The sequence below is a fragment of the Hyperoodon ampullatus genome (assembly GCF_949752795.1).
Source record: "Hyperoodon ampullatus genome assembly, chromosome: 9".
Taxonomy (NCBI): domain Eukaryota; kingdom Metazoa; phylum Chordata; class Mammalia; order Artiodactyla; family Ziphiidae; genus Hyperoodon; species Hyperoodon ampullatus.
Genome location: NC_136922.1, coordinates 106,341,815 through 106,358,267, shown reverse-complemented (window position 1 = coordinate 106,358,267; position 16,453 = coordinate 106,341,815). Strand labels below are relative to the sequence as shown.

Here is a 16,453-nt window from a genome sequence, read left to right as displayed (position 1 = left end):
CAGCAGAAGACCAACTAATGTCAGGACAACCAAAATAAATTCCCACTGAACAAATACTGGGACAATTCAAACATGAATAAGAATAATAACTACAATGGATTAAAAAAAACACATGCAGTATTTAAATCTATGAATTTGAAATGATTCAAAAATAGAACTCACCTCTGGAGGATGCTAAGGAACTGACCCATTCTTTTGAAAACCGGTAAATAAAAGTAAAGAATCAAGCACTTATTCTGTACCTCAGAGGAACCAAGTAGTTTACGGAATTACCACAACTAACAGAAAAAGAAGGAATGACAGAATGAGAATATCACCACTTGGATCACCTAATGGCTGGTAACACCACAAAAAGCTAACAAGACATTGTGAAGCTCCTGATAGAGGAACACACCACCAACTAAGACACTGCAGAGCCCCTACTCCTGCCCAAATTCAAACCTGAATCTGATCAACCTCCAGATCTAACTATGAATTTACAGAAAATGCAAGAGATGAAGGAACATACTAAAAACACTCCAGGAGATGCAATCACCAAAAGCAGAAATTCTCCAAGATAAACCCCCTTGTTTCTTCAACAAAAACTGCAGGGAACTAACAAAAACTGTGGAGAGAACTTACAGATGAAACAATAGTTAAAAGACCTACCAATCAATTATGATATATGGATCTTATTTGGACTCCAAGTCCAACTATAAAAGAACACACAGACACATATCCACATTATATGTGTGTGTATTTGTTATATACTTATATATACATGAGACAATCAGGGAAATGTGAACATTAATAAAACATTCCTATTAAGGGACTTCTTTTTAGATATAACTCTATTATGGCTATATTTATAAATCCTTTATTTTTTAGAGAGATACAATCTGATATATTTTCAGATGAAATTACGTCTGTGATGTGAGGAGGGTTACAGAGATCACAGATAAAACAACAGTGCTTCCCACTGACACTGTTGAAGCTGAAGGATGGTATGTTGCCTGCACTGTACTATTCTCATATACACTTGAAATTCTCAATAAGTAAAAAAAAAAAAATCAATCAATTTAATCAATTTCAGGAGGAAGGACGGGACGAAGGAAGAAAAGGAGGGAGGGAGGGAGACCAAAAAAACACTTTAAACCTTTCATAGGAACATACAGAATACTGGGTAGGGAAGGATTTCTTGAGGACAAAAGGCAGAAAGCAGCTTGACTGACATCACGTGTCTCCTGAAGAGGTGGCCTCAGGAAGGCCACAGTGTCACCGAAGAGCGCTCCTTACCAAAGGCACAGCCTGAATCTAGGCTTGAGGAGCCACCAGCAAAACCACACTTGAGGGCTGCTACAAGATAAAACAGTGTGTCCTCTTCAAAAGTGTCAAAAGTCATCAAAGACAAAGGCTTTACAGAAGCCTTTACAGAAGTTTTTAAAGACAGAATTCTTCCAGATGAAGAAACAAAGAGGAGGAAAAGAAACTCATTTTTGGCTAGAAAGCACATGACTGGGACAACTGACAAACCTTGGATAACCAATGTAGATTCAGAAGAAAATGGCATGATACAAACTACTGCAAACTACTGTCAAATGGTGCAGGAAAGAAAAATGTTCTATGTGTGTGTATGTGAGTGTGTAAAGAGGGAGAGAATAACATGAATATGACAAAAAGCAACTGTGAGTCTGAGAGAAGGGCTTATAAGAATTTCTGGGTTATTCTTGCAACTTTCCCATAAGTCTGAAAATGATTTCCAAATACATTTTTCATATTTTAATTTAAAAAAACATACAGGAAAAGATTATAATGATATTATTTATAAAAATCTACTTGAAGACTATTAAGTTTAAGACAATACATACCACAGACTGGAAGGAGTTATCTCTAAGCGCAAAAAACAAATTTCAAAAAGTATAAAGAATCCCTAAAATCAATAAGGAAAAGACAAACAACCCAAAAGAAAAACAGACATAAATACTACCATATGACTAACAGAACAGAAAGTCCAAATGATGAGTAAACTATGAAAATACACAAGATTTTACTCAGCTCCCCATTATAGTCTTTTAAATAAAACTAGTTATCAGTACTTCCCAATAGGACTGCTTATATAGAAAACTTTGCTCTAAGCTCTCACTTTTTTATGGACTACCTTAAGAATCATTGAGGGTAATCAACTTTATGTAGACTATAAGAATTACATAGTTTTTAATGTAGATTTTTCGGTACTTCTCGGACATCACAGTTTTCAAACGGCAACCACGTATTCTTTTCACAGCAGTATATCACTGTTGTTCCTTATTCAGGTCTATTGACCTTCATTATCAAACTTTCTGACTGCAACTCCAAGGTAATGTTCATATTTTCAACACAGTATTTAAGATGGTAAGAAATACGCAACGAATAGTCATCATTTGAGAACTCCCCCAACTCAAATGAAGGCCTCTGTGCACTTCTCCAGTGCACATCCCTCTAACCCCTACTAGAGCGCCTTCCCAGAAGTAATCACTACATGGAACTGACATCTATCATAACTGTAGACATTTTTAATAGTGTGTGTGTGTGTGTGTGTGTGTGTGTGTGTGTGTGTATTCCTAAAGAGAGATTTCCATCTTCACTAGTTATCAGAGAAATCCAAATTTAAACTACGAGATACCATTTTACACAAATTATAATAGCAAAAATGTTAACGTCTAGCCAAATATAATGTAGAATGTGGAGGAATTCTGTTGCTATTGTTGTTGCAGGCGTACAATTACTCCAATAATAGCCCTGGGTGCCCACCAAGTCAATACCATCACTGTATAAAAACAGAGAGATAAGACCCCCAGTGCTCCACGGGCAGCCCTGAGACAGCACAGGCCTGGGGTAGAAGCCCACCACAAAGCCTTCCACCTGGAGTGCTCACCCCTGCCCTACTTTAGCCCAGTAAGGACCAGCCTGCCCAGGAAAGAGCATCAGTAGCTAACACACTGCTTTCAGTAAAGATGTCTGTGTGGCCTAGCGACAGGAGATAAACAGCATGGATCCTGCACATAACCAGGGGTTTCCGCACCTGTCCCAGTCCTCGTCTGCAGCTCTTCTCCTCCAGGACCGCTCTGCACCAGGCTTATCAAACTGGTCAAAGTCATCATCTGTGAGCGAGAGGCCACGAAAGTCAGTCTTACTAAATTAAAGCAGACACACATTCAAATACTGAAACAACTTGTTTCATTTAAGGATTCCTGACATGACATTTTAAAATAGTAAAATTTCATATACAACAATTATAAATGCTTTAGCCATTTTTAATAATTAAAAAATTTTAAAGCACACATCTACCTAAAGAAAATCAACTTACTAAACACTATTAGGCATGAAAACTGACAGATTCATTTTTTTTAATCATAAATTTAAGTAAAACTGTTTTCTTTTTAAAACAATGGTTTTTGAGTACATATTTTTTATTTTTTACTACAACTATATAAAAGGGGAAAATTGCCGACTTTGCAAAAATTAAAGAGACTTTTCTAATACTTTTTGAAATTTTTACATTTTTCCAAATTAATCATGGAAAACTAAGACCCTATTTAAGGGCAGTAGAGATTATGTAGAGAATTAACAAACAATAGAAGTACAACACAAGCTACATACATAATTTTAAATTTTACTACTGTTCACATTTTAAAAAGTGAAAAGAAAAAGACACAGAAAACTTATGATTACCAAAGGGGACAGCGACGGAGGGAGGGAGGGACAAATAAGAGTACAGGATTAATAAACACAAACTACCATAGATAAGCAAAAAGGATTTACTGTACAGCACAGGGAATTACATTCAACACCTTATAATAATCTATAATGGAATATAACCTGAAAAAAATAACTGAATCACTTCGCTGTACACCTGAAACTAACACAATATTGTAAATCAACTATACTTCAATTTTTAAAAAAAGAATTATAAAAAATTTTTAAATAAAGACGAAATTTAAACAGGTTAAATGTTAACAACATTTTAACCTAGTGTATCAAAAACATCATTATAACATGTACTCAATACAGATAACTTTAAGATATTTTACTTTTTTTTTCCATACTGAGTGTATATTTCACATATACACCACATCTCCTACCTCATTTTCAAATTTACTTTTATTATTAGGAAAGTCAAAGAATTGGAATTTAAGTTTTTCATCTTAGAACACATGCAAGCAAAGAGGCTTGAGAAGCAGCAGCATATGTCTCCCCAGAGAGTCTACCTAGGGGAGCAAGATGACATAAACATAAAACCCCAGGAATTTTTCCAGCCTGGGGCTAGAAATTAACCAATAAAGTTCTAACAAGGTAATACATCAATTCCTACCATACACTACCAAACAGAATAGCTGCTTTAAAAAAAAGAAGAAGAAAAAGAATGAGAGATATTAAAGAATTAGCATCCTTGGGGAATTCTGCTTCCAGGATAACATCAGGAGGAGCTCCACCAACCCACTCTGTGAAACTGGTGAAAATTATTTTTAATGAAATGACTCATGTCTCTGGAATTGATTCTAAATGCATACATTAAATGGAAAACACTCATTCAAGAAATCTACTCACATTTGGTAAGAACGGTTACAGGATTCTGTGGTTTTTGAACCAGGACCCACTCACTCCTCCCCCTCGCAGCTCAGTGAGGCATCAACTCCATCCACTCTAGACCAGTGAAGCCAAGAACAACAGACCTCAGCATTCCTCCCCCTTCGCAACCTGCCTGGCGCTGAGGCTAACTCCCAGGCGTGAGCAGGAGGCCGGGGTTCCCTTCTTTCACCCAGGCCCCAAGTGTGGTACAGACGCCACCGGCACCCAGATCACCCCTGCCCCAGCTCACGGGATGGGGGTTTCATACTGAGAGGTAAGCAAGCAGATCCACGGCTACTGCCAGCACCCGCCCCCCACCCTGCTGCCACCCAGGCACTCAGCTCCTAGAGCAAGGGTGTCACCCAAGAGACAAGTACATCACTGTCCCCACCCACAGCACAAGAGTTGGGGCTCAGAGTCAGCCCAAGGGGCAAAGCAAACCTTGTAACAACAGAGCTCCAAAACTCTCTCAGAGGAACTAACTTCGTTATGAACAGAGTACAAAAAAAGTCCTAAGCAAAAGGTGCTCTCAAAAACAGTGAAGGTTTTGGAGAGAGATTAGAAAGATAAGAGTCACTGGAGATAAGGACTGAACTGCAGGATGCCTAGTGGACCAGAGAGAAATGAGGAGACAGGGGCCAGGGCCCTAACTTACTTAGAACAGATCTCAATCACTGACCTCAGACACTATCCAATCAAAGGAGCCTGAATTTGACCGGTCAGTCTGTAAAGGAAATTATGGCCCAGGGCACTGTGGAAGGTGTGGTTAGAGAAAAAGACAGAAGGAGCCCAGCCAAAGCACCACCATCCCAGGGTGACTGTGGGCATGCCCAAGGCTGTGGCCCCCTTGAGGAGTGACATCAGAAGCTTCACACTGCTCAGAGTGGGATGTGGGGTGGGAACAGACTTCACTTAAAACCTAGCTGGTCACCAAAAAGGTAAACAAGCAAGTAAAAACAGGCCCGGGGTGGAGAAGTGGGGAGACCAGCACTCAGACGTGACACAATATATTATCTAAAATGTCCCATGTCCAACAAGAAATTACAAGACATGCAAAGAAACAGGAAAGCACAACCCATAACCCACCGGAAAAAAGGCAACAGACACTGCCCGTGCGGGACTTCCCAGGCAGTCCAGTGGTCAAGAACCTGCACTTCCAGTGCAGGGGGCATGGGTCTGATCCCTGATCAGGGAACTAAGATGCCACACGCCACGAACATCAGCTTTAACAGACAAAATTGGTCATTATAAGTATGCTCAAATAACTAAATGAAACCATGATTAAAGAACTAAAGGAAGGTATGATGACAATGTTGCACCAAATAAACAGTAACTATAAAAAAGAAGCAAAAAGAAATTCTATAATTGAAAAATAACTAAAATGAAAAATTCACTAGAGGGGCTCAACAACAGATTTGAACTGGCAAAAAAGAAAGAACTGGTAAACTTGAAAACAGATCAACAGAGATTATCCAATCCAAAGAACAGAAAGAAAAAATGAAGAAAAATGAACATAACTTCAGAGAAATGTGAGATACCATTAAGCACACAAATATATGTGTAATAGGAGAAAAAGAGAAATAGAAGCAGGGAGAAATATGTGAAGAAATAATAGCTAAAAACTTCTCGAATTTATTTGTAAATATTAATCTACACATTCAAAAAGTTCAACAAACTCAAAGTAAAATAAACACAGAGATCTACAAATACACACATCACAGTCAAAATGTTTCAGAGACAAGGAGAAAACCTCAGCAGCAGCAAGAGAAAAACAACTCATCACTTAACAAATGCGATAAGATTAACAGCTAATTCTCATCAGAAACAATGGAGGTCAGAGGCATATACCAAGTGCTCAAAGAATTCTATATCCAGCAAAACTATCAAAATAAAGGTGAAAAAAAGACATTCACAGCTAAACGAAAACAGAAGAAATTTGTTGCTAACTGACTCTGTAGTTGATTGAACTGTGTGCCCCAAAATGACACATTTAAGTCCTACCTCCCCATTCCCCCACCTGTGAATGTGACCTTATTTAGAAACAGGGTCTCTGCAGACATAATCAAGTTAAGATGAGAGTATTTGGAAGTTAAATAGAAATTTAAGACTTTGCAAAGCTTTATTTACCATTTATTTAAAAATAAATGGTACAGTACTATCATTTTTTTAAAAAGATGAAATTATACTGAATATTACACCTAACAGATAAATACAGGACACTCAACTCAGCAGCAGAATATACATTCTTCTCAGGTGTACACGGAACATTCTCTGGGATATATGTTAGGCCGTAAAACAATTCTTAATTAATAGTTTCAAAAGGTCAAAAGCATACAAAGCATACAAACCTGACTAAAAAATGGCTGACCCTTGAACAACACTGGACTGAACTGCATAGGTTTCACTTATGTGTGTATTTTTGTCAATAAATATGTACTACAGTACTACACAATCCGTGATTGGTTGAATCCACAGATGCAGAACCATGGATATGGAAAGCCGGCTGCAAAGTTATGCGTGGATTTTCAACTGCATAGAGGGTTGCAGTTGACCCCTTCATTGTTCAAGGGTCAACTGTATAATAAAACTAGAAATAAACAGAAGAAGGAAAACTGAAATATTCACAAATACATGGAAATTAACCAGTACACTTCATCAACCCATAGGTCAAAGAAGAAATAAGAAACAGGGAAATAAGATGTACTTTGAGAAAAATGAACACAAAAATACAACATATCAAAGTTTACGGGATGCAGCAAAAGCACTACTTGGAGGAAAAGTTATGGCTACAATTGCCTACACTAATAAAGAAGAAAGATCTCAAATCAACAACCTTAATTTAAATCTTGACGAACTGGAGAAAGAAAAGGAAATTAAACCAAAAGATAGCAAAAGGAAGTAAATGATAAAGATTAGAGCAGAGGGACTTCCCTTGTGATCCAGTGGGTAAGACTCCACGCTCCCAATGCAGGAGGCCCGGGTTTGATCCCTGGTCTAGGGACCAGATCCCACATGCATGCCACAGCTAAGAGTCCACATGCCACAACTAAGAAGTCCGAGTGTGGCAACTAAGAAGCCCACATGTGGACTTCCCTGGTGGCCCGGAGGTTAAGAATCCGCCTGCCAGGGCTTCTCTGGTGGCGCAGTGGTTGAGAGTCCACCTGCCGATGCAGGGGACGTGGGTTTGTGCCCCGGTCCGGGAAGATCCCATATGCCGCGGAGCGGCTGGGCCTGTGAGCCATGGCCGCTGAGCCTGCACGTCCAGAGCCTGTGCTCCGCAACGGGAGAGGCCACAATAGTGAGAGGCCCGCGTACCACAAAAAAAAAAAAAAAAAAAAAAAAAAAAAGAATCTGCCTGCCAATGCAGGGGACATGGGTTCAAGACCTGGTCCGGGAAGATCCCACATTCCACAGAGCAACTAAGCCTGTGCACCACAACTAATGAGTCCACAAGCCACAACTACTGAGCCACCGTGCCACAACTACTGAAGCCCCTGCACCTAGAGCCCATGCTCCACACCAAGAGAAGCCACCGCAATGAGAAGCCCGCAGACCGCAATGAAGAGTAGCCCATGCTCGCTGCAACTAGAGAAAGCCCGCACGCAGCAACGAAGACCCAACACAGCAATCAATCAATCAATCAATCAATATTTCTTTTTTAAAAAAGAGGCCCGCATGCCACAACTAAGACCTGGTGCAGCAAAAATAAACAAATAAATAATAAAAAATAAAATAAGTATTTAAAAGAGAAAACTGTGTCCATTAAAAAAAAAAGATTACAGCAGAGATACATGAAACAGACTAAGAAAACACTTTCAAATTCATTCTGAGGCCACTATAAAACTAGACAAAGATATTAAAAGAAAAAATTGACCATTATTCCTCATGACCATACATGCAAAAATTATTTTTAAAAAATTAGCATATAGGACTCAATAATACATTAAAAGGATAATACACATCATGACCACATGGGTTTATCCCAAGAATGAACGGTTTGTTTAACATCCAAAAATCAATTCCTTTTTAATATCAATGTAATGTGTCACAATAACAAACTAAAAGTAGAACACCATATTATCATCTCAATATAAGGAGAAAAAGCATTAATCAAAACCCAGTAACCGGGATTTCCCTGGTGGCACAGTGGTTAAGAATCCGTCTGCCAATGCAGGGGACACGGGTTCAAGACCTGGTCCGGGAAGATCCCACATGCCGCAGAGCAACTAAGCCCGTGCGCCACAACTACTGAGCCGGCGCTCTAGAGACCACGTGCCACAATTACCGAAGCCCACGCGCCTAGAGCCTGCGCTCTGCAACAAGAGAAGCCACCGCAATAAGCCCGCACACCGCAATGAAGAGTAGTCCCCGCTCACTGCAACCAGAGAAAGCCCGCATGCAGCAACGAAGACCCAACGCAGCCAAAAATAAATATATACATCAATACATAAATTTATTTTTTTAAAAAACCCAATATCCACATTCCTTATACAAACTCTCATCAAATTTAAGTATAGAATGGTATTTCCCTAACCTGATCAAAGGGCATCTGTAAGAAAAACCTATAGCAAACATCACAGGTAAAGGCAAAGACTCGGTGCTTTCATCTGGAATCAGGAACAAGACTGGGATTGTGGCTTCGATTACACTGCAATTCAGCATTGTAATGGAAGTTCTACCTAGTGCAACCAGACAAGAAAAAGAAATAAAAGGAATTCAGATAGAAAAGGAAGAAGTAAAACTGTCAATATTCACAGCAAACAAGATCAACTATGGAGAAAATCATATGGAATCTATGAAAAAAAGGTACTGAAACTATGCAGTGAATGAAATAAGGTCACAGAATATAAGAACAATATTTTAAAAATCAATAGTTTTTCTACATACAAGGAATGAGCAGTTGGAAATTAAAAAACAAATCCTTGCACTAGCTTAAAAATACGAAATACATACTAGGGATAATCATAATAAAACTTGTGAAAGACCTATAAATTAAGAACTATGGAACACTGCCGAGAGAAACTAAATACCTAAAGGAAGTGGAAAATAACTAGAATTCCCAAAAGGAGACACAAAAGGTTGTAAATGTGGGTAACCTTGTGCTTGGACAAAACCACATTAAGCAAAGGAAAAACCACACCTGATAAAGCAGAAAACAAAAACATACTTTCTTACCACCTGGAATATGGAATGTCAAAATGGATATGAAAAGAATTCTAACTCAAAATCCTAAGAAACAAACTAAGACAAGAACTCTGTATGCCTATTTTTATTCTTCTTACATTTTCTGCATCACTTCCCTTCTGTTCTCCTTTAGAATATAAACAAATCCTTTTTTTTAAAAGTTCTAGTTTGTATCTGTCATACTGAGCAGAACCAAGAGAACAAAACATGTCCACACTAATCCAGAGTTTTAAAGGAAGAACATCGCATCCCTGAAGACCAAGGGGAAGATTAACTCAGCAGGACAAGAGTAGTCAATGCCTTTACCTAGAAACTCTCCTTCTAAGGCTAAACATAAACATTATACCAGACATGCTATGTTATTCAGGGAATCAACTTTCCTCATCTGCAAGACTTAAAAACAGCTACTGGAATTTTTACAATCTTCAATTACACAGCAATTAGATATCTGTAACGAACACAACTCTTTTACTTATCATTCTTATTTCCTCATCCTTTCCAGAAACCTGGAGCTTAGATTAGAAATTTTATAGAATATTAACTTGGAACAGGGTTCTAGCAACTGTCTAGTCCAAGGGTCAGCAAACTGCAGTCCACAGGCCACGTAGGGTCTGCCACCTCTTTTTGTCCAAATTTGGCTACTGCCTGACTTATGTAAATAAGCTTTTATTGGAACACTGTATGCTAATTCAGTTACATATTCTCTATAGGTCTTTCAAGCTACAAGGCACAGCAGAGGATTGCAAGAGAAGCCCTGTGATCTGCAGAGCCTAAAATATTTACCATTTGGCCCTTTACGAAGATTGCCAATCTTTGCTCTAGTCCAAAGGTTCTAACCTTCTTTCTTTCGCCTCAACACCATTCTCATGTATACATGCTCATATTCTGAATCACTAACAGAGTCAAAATTCCATATTTTGTAAGTGAGGAAATCCAGAACCTTTATTTAAACAGCAACTAGAGAAAGGAATTGGACTAATATTTAAGAACATTCAAAGTGAGCATCTTTGCCCCACAGTATAACTACCAAATCTTGAGTAACCAAGCAAAATTTTCAGAAAGCACCCCTACATCACGTACTTGAAAAATTATTTGTAGTTTTGTTCTAAAACTCTCTCACTTTCATGGGACCCTGGAGAGGTTTCCCTAAAGTGAACTTTGTATTTCGCTTATGAAGTGCAGTGCACACTGACAATTTGTTTTGCGAGTCTTACAACTGAATTTCCTCTTCCTGTGTTGGAAATTAATCACAGTATGAGTCCTGAAGGAAGACAGAAGACAGAGCAGGGCTCTGCCTCCCAATTACGGAAGCCATAAAAGCTAGACCCTTGAGTTCTCTGCTGGCCCGGGCAGGCTGGGAGAGGACAAGAAGTCTGAGCTCAGCCAACTGAATGTTCCCATCATGACTTAGAATCTAGAGAAAATGACACCCCATGTCTTTTCCCAAGAATCCACACCTTCTTTTTAAAAAGTGAAACCTTCTCAATTGCTAAAGATTAGCTGCTAAATTGGTGAAGAAGTGTAAGGGAAGAAATGTTAAAGAAAGGGAGAAAGTCCTTCCACCCGTCTTTCCTTCCACAGACAGAAGTAACAGCTCTGCTGAGACTGTGGTCCCCACCGCTCTACGCGATGGTGCAGAGGATGGGAGAAGTGGACTTCCCAGAGCCTCCTTCGCTGTGTGGTGTTGAGTTAGAGTATGCAAGGTAAGGCAGCCACAGGAGCTTTGAGTCACAATTATCATCAGTTACTCTGATGAGGCAGAGGCAGGACAGATGACGGACGGACACACACACTGCAGATATGAGGTTCTCAGAGGTCAGAATGTGCTCTTGAAAACCATGTGTGGCATCCGGGCTTGCAGGAGCTGTGACGGTCAGTGGGGGCTTCTTGAGACTCGATACCATCAGAAGTCAACACCTCCAGTACTGCAGACTTGAGACAGTCCACTGGAGCTTCGCAATAGTCTTCAGTTACAAGGGCGTCCGGGCAGGCTCCCAACCATCAGCATCAGATAACCAGACTAAGTTTTCCTGACCATCACACCCCCAGCCTTTCCAAGGATTGTACAAGCCTCTAATTCCTGTGTTAAAGCCCTTCATACTTGGAATGCAAAGCATGGCCTCTGTCCTAACTAAAACAAACAAGACTGATAAAGCTCAAATAAGCCTAGCACTACTGAAGAGCTGAAGAGAGGCTTCATTTTACTTCAGCAAGCTAGCATTTTTATATTTGTTTTCTCATTTAATCCATCCCCAAATTCTCCTTTTACAGATGTGAAAAGTAAGACTAATCAAAGTTAGTTAACGGCAAAATCAGATTTAAGCTCTGGTCTACCAAACACGAAGTACAACGCTCTTGAATTTATTCAGGAAGCAACTGCAGTAACAAACCCTCTGATTTCCTATGTAAAAATATTAAGGGTAACCGTAACTTCCTGAATGTTTAGGTAGGAAGATCACTAATTCATGGAACCTACAAAATCATGACGGCAGAATCACTCTGAAGCACAGGTTGCAATCTGGTGGCCTAGAAGACACACACTCTCTTTGAATTATGTTGTCTTTTTTTAATCAACTTGGTTGCCAATATTTTAAAAATATAATTATATATAAGTACCGGAGTTACAGCTTCTTCCAAAAAACATAAAAATATCAAAAGATCTAGAACAGTGGACCCACATTTTGCTGTAGCTAAATCAGTTAAAGATGAACAGCACCTGGCCAAACAGGAACAAAATTCCTGTGCTTATAAGAAGAGTAACTGATGAGGAAGTGGCAGCCACAGAGCCTAGCTGGAGCAAGCCCCATCAGCAGCTGCAAGCCCGCCCAAGGCCCACACCGCCCTGATTTCTGTTGTTCTGGTCTTAGTTGTCCAACTCCTTTATCTGACTCTGTGAACTACCAAAGTATCTATCCTTCCAAAAGAATCTTAATGAACTACCTCATCATGTTTATCTTTTGTATAGAAATGAAGCATCAAAATCCAATAATAAGAATTTCAGAAAGTGAGAACAGAGGAATTGAAAGGAGAAAGACAGTACCGTAAGAAAATTTCCCAGAACTGAAGGATGCATATTTCCAGACTAAGGTATCCACCAAATGCAGCACAAGAAATAGAAAAAGACCTATGCTAATGAATGTTATAACAATAAGGAGGAACTGTTAAAACCTTCCAGGAAGAGAAAAAAGGTCACATACAAATAACAGGGAAACAGAATGTCATCAGACTTCTCAAGAGCAGAACTGGAAGACAGAAAACAACACAGCAGTACCACCAAAAATCTAAGGAAAATGAATCTAAGTCAAATCTAGAGTTCGAGACCCAACCAAATCATCAATCAAGTATGAAAATAAAGTAAGAATTTCTTCAGACATGCATGGGTCTCAAAAATTTACCTACCTTCAACACACCCACTCTTAGGAAACTGAAGCCTTTAACTCTATATTTGTTCATCTGAAAATATAAACATAAAGATAATTTTCCCAGAAAAATTTATCAAAATTGACCCATGGATTTAAAAAAGCTAAATAGACCAATAACATCAGAAGAAACCGAAAAATGAATAAGCAACAAATCCAAATGGCTTTGCAGACAAGAGCTCTTCTGACATTTAATAAAGAGATGTTTACAATGTCCAGAAAATCTCACAACTCATTCTAGGAAGTCAGCCTATCTTACAAAAAACAGGATAGCACCATGTGCACACACAAATACAAAACTATAAGCCTATCTCTCTTATGATCACAGATAAACCCTAAAATGAAAAGCAACAAAACACTGAAAAGGACTTACAGAACCAGAAGGTTTTGAACACAAGATTGCATGACTGATTCAGCATTGGAAATCTATCAATACATCACAGCAAGATATTAAAGAAGGGACCTCATGATCACCTCAATGATGCAGAAAAGGCTTTGATAAAATTAAAACCCCAACTCAAAAAATAAACTTTCTTAGCTAAACAAACAATAACTACCAGAAAACTACAGCAAACACCATACTCACTGGTAAAACATTAAAAGAACACTCATTAAACTCATGACAAGACAAAGATGCCTGTCATCACCCCTACTACCCAACATTATATTGGAGGACTTGACAAGGAATGGCTCTAGAACGAGAAGTACAAGAAAAAGAAATGAGACATAAATACTGAAATAGAAGAGACTGCAGATATGACAGTCTGACTAGAAAATCTAAAGCACCGAACTCTTAAAAAAGATTCCAATAAGCCAGTTATACACAATAACCAACAAAAAAAAGTTTTTCTGTAGTAGATCAGCAACAAATTTCAGAATATGATGAAAAACTACACCATCCACAACAACAAATACAAAATATCTGGGAATAAAACTAACAAGAAATGTATGAAAACTATATAAAGAAAATTTTACTAAGGTAAGTGCCATAGAAGACAGAGATCTCTTCTCCTATGGAACTTACCTTAAGTAAAATTTTCTTCGTATCTGCAATCTCTTCTATTCCAATATTTATGTATCCCAACCTCTTAGATCAGTGCCCAGCACAGAGCAGGTACTCAGAAATGTGGTAGATAACTGACGGGCAAAAAAGAGCTTGACAGCAAGACATTCTTGTTGCTGAATGAAAGAACCCATATTGTAAAAGTATCCATCATCCCAAAGTTATATTAATAAACTCAATGCAATCCCAGTAAGAATTTCAGCAGAATTCTTTATAGAATGTGATGATTCTGAAGTTTATTTTTTTTAAATGCAGAGCTAATCGAAATTTCTGAAAAACATGCTATAATATAAATAGACACACACCATGGAGCAGTAATTTTTTAAAACTATGAATGAGAATTTAATATGTTATAAAGTTGGAAAAGATAATTCAATAAATCATATTAGAACTATTAGAAGCCCCAAATTCACACCACACCCAAAATAAAATTCCATATGCAATAAAAGCTAAACATAAAAAAAGCACAGAAGCATAAGGTATTAAAAGCACAGAGGAACTCTTGGCATGGAGACACCATTACAAAAAAAATTTATGAAGGCAAGTGACAAAAAAAAAATCTGAAAAAGAAAATATATATATGCGTAAATATATATAAATGAATCACTCTGCTGTACACCTGAAACTAACACAACTTTGTAAATCAACTACACTTCAATAAAAGAAAACTTGGGTGGGAGCGGTAGTTCCCTGGTGGCCTAGTGGTTAGGATTCCGGGCTTTCACTGGTGTGGCCCCGGGTTCAATCCCTGATCAGTTCAATCCCTAATCAGGGAACTAAGATTCCACGTGCCGAGAGGCAAGGCCGAAAAACAAAAAAACACACGCACAAAAAAAGTTTTTAATATATGTAGCCTACAACACCGTATTTCCACTTCTAGAGTTATCAATCCTCCAGAAATATTTGCTTAAGCACACCAAGATGTGTCTGTAGACGTTTAGTGCACAATTTTCCACAGCAGTGGAAAAGGACATATAACTGAAATGCCCATCAATACAAAAATGGTTAATCAATAAATGGTGGATCCATGTAACTCTCACCTACTAACACAGGAGAGATCGCCAAGACCTACTACTAAGTGAACAAAGCAAACTGGGGCACACACGCCGGGAACTTGGAATACATGGCAGGTACAACAGGCAGCATTCCTGTCCTCAGGGGGCTTACAGGCTCCTCGGGAAGGGAGATTTTAAAAAGGTAAATAAATAAGCAAATAAAATCACAAACTCAGGTAAATGCTCTGAAGAAAGAAAGGTGCCACAGAATTTAGGTGAGGGAGGCACACAAGCAAGAGATGGACATATGTGAGACAGAAAAAAGAATGCTCAAGGGAGGCCTCCCAAGGAGCCTGAGACCTGGGGGATGAAGAGCCAGAGGGAGGGCAGGAGCAGTCCTCCTAAAGGGAAGCAGGCTGACCCAAGAGCTTGGGGAGCCTGGGGGACCGAGTCATGCAGAACTCACAAACCTCGGTAAGGAGTTTGGCTTTAGTCTAAAAGCAATGGGAAACCAGGCACCTGTGACAAAATGGAAGGAAAAACTCCACATCATCAAGGACAAAACCCACTTAATCCTCTAAAATAGCCATTCTTAAAAACTTTCTAGACTCAAATTTACTAAGGACACCAAAAAGCTTTTGTTTATGTGAATTACATTCACTAACATTTGCTATTTTCGAAATTAAAAATGAGAAACTCAAAAAGCTATGCAAGCACACATTCCATTGGCCACCTGTACAACGACGCCTTCACGTGTCACGCAGCCTTTGGAACACTCCACTATGCTCCAGTGAAAGAGCGAAACATGCAAGTGACAGTAGTACTATTAATGGAAACAGTTCTGACCCAGGAGTTCCCAGACTACACTTTGAAAATGATACAGAACCATGATTTTGAACCCCAGAAAGTAACCAAGTAAGGAAGGTAAACCAAGTATTTTCAAAATTTAACTAGAAAGCCTCAGGGAAAAAATCACGTGACAGAAAAATGGCATACACCAAATCATACTGCCAGAAGTGACATTTCTTGCGTTTAGTCTCTGTGGGTTTTTCCATTGCGCCATATGAGCGCTTCAATACTCAGACCAAAATACTTAGACCTAGACAGGATTATTGCAAAGTACTCATAAATAAGCATTCCTAAAGAACACGCAGTAGGATGGTCTGACCTTTCAATAATGAGAACTAAGCCCAAACACTGCTGTT

General features: G+C 38.8%; 1 protein-coding gene across 1 annotated transcript in view; it reads right to left on the bottom strand.

The window, feature by feature from the left end:
* The window catches only part of RBM33 (RNA binding motif protein 33), a gene marked incomplete at both ends in the record, with an annotated part of 114,088 nt that overhangs the window by 96,944 nt on the left and 691 nt on the right, over positions 1 to 16,453 (bottom strand). Inside the window, one exon of the mRNA XM_079711346.1 lies at positions 3,041 to 3,119. Coding sequence (XP_079567472.1) covers positions 3,041 to 3,119 — 79 coding nt within the window. The remainder of the gene's footprint in view (positions 1 to 3,040; positions 3,120 to 16,453) is intronic.